The 6,508-nt window shown below is 41.4% G+C and overlaps 1 protein-coding gene across 2 annotated transcripts; it reads right to left on the bottom strand.

Moving 5' to 3' along the window:
• Window positions 1-297: 297 nt before the first annotated feature.
• Window positions 298-6,221, bottom strand: LOC111966210 (transcription cofactor vestigial-like protein 4). 2 transcript variants are annotated; one of them, XM_023990672.2, is made up of 6 exons: window positions 5,985-6,221; window positions 5,549-5,703; window positions 4,700-4,883; window positions 4,134-4,359; window positions 3,932-4,043; window positions 298-3,764 (listed from the first exon to the last, which is right to left on the bottom strand). In XM_023990672.2, exons 2-6 carry the CDS (start codon window positions 5,628-5,630, stop codon window positions 3,559-3,561), a joined length of 810 nt encoding a protein of 269 aa, XP_023846440.1. In that variant the 5' UTR covers window positions 5,631-5,703; window positions 5,985-6,221; the 3' UTR covers window positions 298-3,558. The 2 variants fall into 2 exon arrangements, with proteins under 2 accessions (XP_023846440.1, XP_023846441.1); XM_023990673.2 differs by having other exon boundaries at window positions 4,700-4,865.
• Window positions 6,222-6,508: the final 287 nt, after the last annotated feature.

Raw genomic sequence — 6,508 nt, 5'->3', positions numbered from 1 at the left:
GACCCATTTAACTTATTTATTTGGTACATGAGCATTTAAGCACAAGTGATTTTTATGTGCACTGTCATTACACAAAGCCTTTAAATCGGCAACAGTCAATTTGATGGTGGGAAAATGTGCAAATCGTTTTTATGCCGACTTRAGAATATTCACATGAAATATTTGCCAATTGGATGGAAACCTAGCTTGCGGCTGGTTTCATGACAGTGGGCTGGGTTCTGAGCAAGATGTGAAAATTGCCCAAAGTCTGAATGTTGAATTACATTGTTGGACAAATATTGATGAAACAAAACAAAAGAGCATTTTAAAGTTTATTTAGGAGAAATCAAGTACAAAAAAAGCGACATTTTCTTTTGAAAAAAAMAAGACAAAAATGAAGTAAATAAAAGATTAACAAAAAGTAAAAGGCAATGTAGTTTCCCATGTGAAGCCACAGAGTTAAGCTAGTTCCTGCGACTTGTCGTTTAGAGGCACAAGCAGTCGAATACCAATTAAATAACATTGGAACATTAAACCCCAACATATCACTGAGACAACTCGTGATAAGCCCTTACAGTTCCACTGCAGTATAGAAACAGACTCAAAACATGCAGCAGTAATGTCACCCTGACATTATCTTTATACTGAACAAAAATATAAATGCAACAATTTCATTGACATGAGGAAATCAGAATTTGGCCCTAATCTATGGATTTTACATGACTGGGAATACAGATATGAATCTAGCTTGCGGCTGGTTTCATGGCAATTCCATAACCCCACCGCCACCATGGGGCACTCTGTTAACAACATTGACATCAGCAAACCACCCACATGACACCATAGACGTGGTTTGGGGATGTGAGGCCGGTTGGACATACTACCAAATTCTCTAAATGAACATTACAWTCTCTGGCAACAGCTCTGGTGGACATTCCTGCAGTCAACATGCTAATAGCACACTCCCCCAAAACTTGAGACATCTGTGGCATTGTGTTGTGGGACAAAACAGCACATTTTAGAGCAGCCTTTTGCCCCCAGCACAAGGTACACCTGTGTAATGATCATGCTGTTTAAATGGATTATTGATATTGCACACCTGTCAGGTGGATGGATTATCTAGGCAAAGGACAAATGCTCACTAACAGGGATGTAAAAGAAAAATGCGAGAAATTTTCTGCGTACGGAAAGTCCGGGATCTTTTACTTCAGCTCATGAAACATGGGACCAACAGTAACCATGTTGCATTTATAATTTTATTCAGTGTACATTTAGATGGAGCAATTACAGTTAAGTGCCATGCTCAAGGGCACATACAGATTTTTGACCTTGTTGGCTCGGGGATTCGAACCAGCGACCTTTCGGTTACTGGCCCAATGTGTTTAACTGCTAGGCTACTTGCTGCCCCCTTTATGCCAAGAGAGCCTTATTCATAGAATGACAAGTGTGTTCCTGCACTTATCACACCTCAGACAACTCTGGAAGAGAAAAAAAAAATCTACTTTTTAGATAGATAAAAATGAATCGTTAGACTATAATGAATATCCAATGGCTGAATATCCAGTATAAAGTTGTTTTAAAAAAATGTATAGGATCTTTACGCGCGGCGCAATGATCGTCTTTACAAATTAAAGAAACGGAATATAATAGTTTGTAGTAATTCTTAAACAGTGTGTAGAATATTGGATGCAAGTACATCATTCTCAAAGAGCTGAGGTGACTAAAACAATGTCAACGTACTAAAACATAGTGTTAACCCATAGGTTTACTAAATGAAATGGAAATKATTTCAGAAAAGTCATACAATTGTATTCATCTGTATAACCTGCACCTTCAGTACATTACATGTTCTAGAGTGGTACTACCCTGGATTATGTTCTGTTTTTTTGAACTCCCTTACAGTTTAGGCTACACGATGGAAACACCCCAAATGGAAGAGAAGCTATCCTCAATCCACAAATCTTACCAGCTCTTACTTTAAACATAAAATGGAGTTGGGTAGTAATGGCGGAATGTTCATGCCGTTGTCTCAAGACAAGCATGAGCAAGGGTTTTGTTCAAGGCCAGCCATGATACATGCGTGTGGAGTCACCTGCATTTTAGTTTTTAGGGTTAATAAACCATTACACTTTCAAAAATAAAGACTTGAGTAGAAATCCTCATTACTAGTCAATTTAAAAAAAGTTAGTCAATTTGATAGTTCAACTTTCATTTGAACTTTGAACACTGACACTAAACAGATTAGAGTAAATAAAATCATGACTAAATGGCGTGGTGAAGCTAGGACTGTTCTATCTAGGAGTTGCCTACAGATGTTCAATGTTTACTGTATTCAGTCATAGCATCCAGTAACACAGAATAACAACGCAATCGAGCCTATTATACTGCAGCRAGACAACCTTGCCAGAGGCTGCGTTTTGTAGATGGATGCTTGTGTGTGTATATATATTCTAATGAAAACCAGATACAAAAAAATATATTTTAGTACGACTGTACCAGCAGTGAATATTTCTAAAACGGTTACTGACAAAAATAAATTCTGATGGTAAATAGTATAGAATAACAAGGCTTATAATAGATACCAGCTATTTGAAACATGCATCTCGGTAAGCAGAATACTATCCTTATTACTAACTGTATCTATGAAATTAACCACAGTGAGTATTAGGAGAACAAAAAGGATAAAAAAAAAAAAATGTAAAGTCCACAAATAAGAAAGTGAGTCCAGTTCAGAATAGTGGGAGAGAAAAAGAGAGAAACATTGGGACCGGAGGGAGGCCCGAGCCTTAATTGCATTACCACAGTTAGTATCGTAAAAAAAAATATATATGAATAATCCCCCCAAAAATGGTATGCTCCAAATGAAACAGGTATGCCGTTAGCCCTACCCCAATCTAACACATAATAGTACAAATCAGAGCCGGCCTTCCTTTCCAAGTAAAAACACAGTCAAACACAGGGTTAGTGGAGAGTTAAAGGAGATGGCAGGATGATGGAGACAGAAGAGGGGCTAACCAGACTATGGCTTTTTGTTTGAAGTGGCAGGTGAGTTCTTTGGCTAATAAAGAAGGCATGAGGGAGTTAAGACAGAACAGTCCACCTTCTCAAAGGCTTACATTATTTGATCGTTTTGGGAATCTCTGTCAGGGTTAAGTGTTAAAAATTGTTTTTTTTTAATAATCAAGAGAACTCAAAGATGACATCAGGGCTGACTAATACTGGTCCTAGAGGGCTCCTCAAATTGATATTTCTSCCTTCAAAAAGGAAGAATTTACACACTTGGACTCAATCCAAAACTGCCCTAACTGAACAATGTATCAAATCTTCCCAGATCTGAGTCAGTCATTTAATAGGAGCAGGAAGAAGCCAAGGTCCGTAAAAAGCCAGTCTTGGTGTATAATACAGTATTCAAACTGATCGTCTTGTTTAGCATGGTTGTCACCGTTGTTCTGAGCTCAGGGATGTCAAGCTCGACAATGAATGGTATAGGGAGGTCAATCTGTGCCCTTATCTGATGCCACAGACAAAAGAAGTGATTGTGTTTCACCACTCAACAGTGAGGGAGGCTCAGCCRATCTTTCAGGAGTTGGCCTCTGGACTGTGGGGGCCTCCCCCTGGCCCCTTGGCCTTGATCTGGAGCCAGGTCTTCCCCAAGGCCTTGGCAAAGTGATCATCCACCGAGCCTGTGATGGACACAGAGTTGGAGACGGGCTCGGGCTCCTTGTAGTTCTTCCCCAGGCTGCGGCGGAAGTGCTCCTCGATTACAGGGTCGACGGCAGTGTTAGCTGGGATTACAGAATAGAGGTGAGTATTACAGCTCCTGAACTGAGTGAAGCTATTTATGAGTATTGAGAAAAGTCTAAATTCCAAGGGTGGTATGGTAACAATGGTGCAGATATCCAATTTATGCACAGAGATTTACCAGTAAGGTAAGGTGGTGCTAAAGATTTACCATTGGCCTTCCTCTGATCGATGGGTGGGCTGGGGCTGTGAGACTTGTGGCAGTGAGACCGGTAGCAATTGCGATTGCTTGCAGGAGCACAGGTGATCACAGAGGGCCGATTCTATAAGAGATAAATACACACAAACTAAGAGACTGTAGGTAAGACGCAACTGATGAATGCATGACAGTATTTCTTAATTGCCAGAATAACCTGTGGTCTGTCGACAGGGCCGGGCATGGCAGGCCTCTCTGCGCCACACAGTCCAGAGTCCAGGCTGTTTTTAGTCAGAGCCAGGGGCTGGTCCAAGCCATAGGAGGGGATGGAGGCATATAAGTGGTTGTCATGGAGACCATTGGAGGAGGAAGTGATGTGCTCTACAGGGTTGTGTCCGAGGCTCCAAGGATCGCTGCGGTTGTCTCCACCGGCAGGCCGTCCCCTTGTTAAAGAAAGGACAAGTGGCAGATTACCCCCTACAGCCTTACACAGCCCACCAACTGCACCGACTATTCATAGGCCACTTTAAAAATCAATCTCGCTTTGATGTCAGGAGATTGGGCCATGCAGACTGTAGCTTAGTGAGGGTTCAGTGCTAGATTGTTCAAAAAGCAGCAGCGTTTACTTATGACACATTTAACCACATGCACACTCCTGTGTGCAATCCTTCTCTGATATCGATACATCTAAGTCCATTCATGCCGATAAATGTTTGGATACAAGTAACATTTAAATATTGTCATAAAACAAAAAAACATCTAACAATGTAAGTTTGCACTTACAGTTGAGCAGCAAACAGTCTGCTCATTTTGGTCATGTGGTCATTGTCACAGTCAATGCGGTCATCCACTTGCTCCTCGCCATACTTCCTTTTGCTGGGGCAGATGGGGGGAGGACCGGTCCTCATGTTGGTCATTGCAGAGGGCAGCGAGGGCATCCTGGACTCACCTGTCAGAGAAGATTCAGCTGTAGGGAACAGTCCCCGTTTATACATTTCATGCAAACCAGGGTGTTCATGTCTCAATAATTTAGAACGTTTTTAAACAAAATCAGTAACAATAGGAGGAGGTGGTTTGAGCCATCCTCCCCCCCCAAGTGATCGAGTTACCTGCTGTGACCATTACCTCAAAAGTGGGGACTAATGTTAGAGGTGGGGCGGCAGGTGCCTAGTGGTTAGAGCATTGGGCCAGTAACCGAAAGGTTGCTGTTTCGAATCCGAGTTGACAAGGTAAAAAAAAAAAAGCTGGCCTTCTGCACCTGAACATGGCAGTTAATCCACGGTAGGCCGTAATTGTAAATAAGAATTTGTTCTTAATTGACTTGTCTAGTTAAATAAAGGTTACACAGAGGTTTAGCGTTACTTATTGTATGTCAATGCTTTCAGCCACATTGACTCAAATTTAAACGAGTGGTTAAAAAAGTGGCAAGGTGTAATTGATCAATACATTAAATTGTGTTAGCTAACGTTACCCACGGTTGGTTTGTCAATTATTATTTTMTAATTTTTTATGTATGGCACATAGCTAGCCAGCTATGTGAAATACGAGGGCTAGCTAGTTAGCGAACAACTAGTACTAGCTTGTTACGCCAATAACACACGTATTGAAAATGTGTAAATTATTCTCCCTTACCTTCGTAGTGTAGTCTCCCGATATTGTTGTTCATTTTGTCCAGGAACTGATAGTTCAACAGGTCCATTCTCGTGTAAAGCATTTACGCGTACAGGCTACTTGCTAACATCAAAGTTAGCAAAATAGCAGCTGGTTAAAACTAGTTAGGGTCCGTCCTAGAATATAAGAAATATAACATTAGCTAGCTAACGTTAACATTATAGGTACCTAGCTAGTTAGCTAATAGTTTAGCAACCTCTGACAACTAACGTTAGCTAATCAGTGTGTCCCTGTCAAATGGCCTACTTTGCCTGTAAACATTGGACACGTTAGCTGGCAAGGCTAACTAACTACATCGCTAGCAACGCTGGTTAACTAGCTAACTAAACTGTAAGCTAATTAGCTACTGTAGCTAGCTACGCTGGTTAGCTACCTAGCTAAGAAGATTGTAACTTACACTTCGTTCGAGTAAGAGGTCCAGATCCGATGACCGATAGTCAAAACGAACTGTGGATCAACTTGACGAAAATCAGTTCATCGTCGCTATTCAAAATGTTTCACAAACACAGTTCAGACAAGGGACGTTGCGCCACATTCCAGCTTAGCTAAACAGTGTAGCTGCTTTGCTTACCTAGCTAGCTAGCCAGCCAACTAAGCCCGATGATTCATAGCAGCTCTCCTTCTTCTTTTCTATTATGGGGCACCGCAAACAAATGTTATAGGTGAATGCCGCCACCTACGGTGTTGGCTGTGCATCAGCTTACTAGTATCATCCTACTTTTCTGTAGTATGAATGCCAAAAAAACAACCTTACTGAAGCATTAGTTATTCCCATCACTCTCTATTGGCCTTGGCCTACTCACCTGGACCCATCTTCCCCTCTAATCTCTTCAATGCCTCGGCATAGGACAACTGGCATAGGACACCTAGCAACCTCAACCTGCCTTTCTCTCAGCACCATGGGTACCCCTACAGTTTACA

The sequence above is a fragment of the Salvelinus sp. IW2-2015 genome, linkage group LG7 (assembly GCF_002910315.2).
Source record: "Salvelinus sp. IW2-2015 linkage group LG7, ASM291031v2, whole genome shotgun sequence".
In the NCBI taxonomy this organism is placed as follows: domain Eukaryota; kingdom Metazoa; phylum Chordata; class Actinopteri; order Salmoniformes; family Salmonidae; genus Salvelinus; species Salvelinus sp. IW2-2015.
Note: the sequence above shows the minus strand (reverse complement) of the source record. Positions and strands in the feature narration are given on the sequence as shown.

Excerpts from the sequence above, each read along its gene's own strand:
- LOC111966210 (XM_023990672.2), bottom strand. The coding sequence starts at position 5,630 with ATGCTTTACACGAGAATGGACCTGTTGAACTATCAGTTCCTGGACAAA. Across the intron at positions 4,884-5,548 it reads CGGGAGACTACACTACGAAG|CTGAATCTTCTCTGACAGGT; the intron begins GTAAGGGAGAAT and ends TGTTCCCTACAG. Across the intron at positions 4,044-4,133 it reads GCCCTGTCGACAGACCACAG|AATCGGCCCTCTGTGATCAC; the intron begins GTTATTCTGGCA and ends TATCTCTTATAG.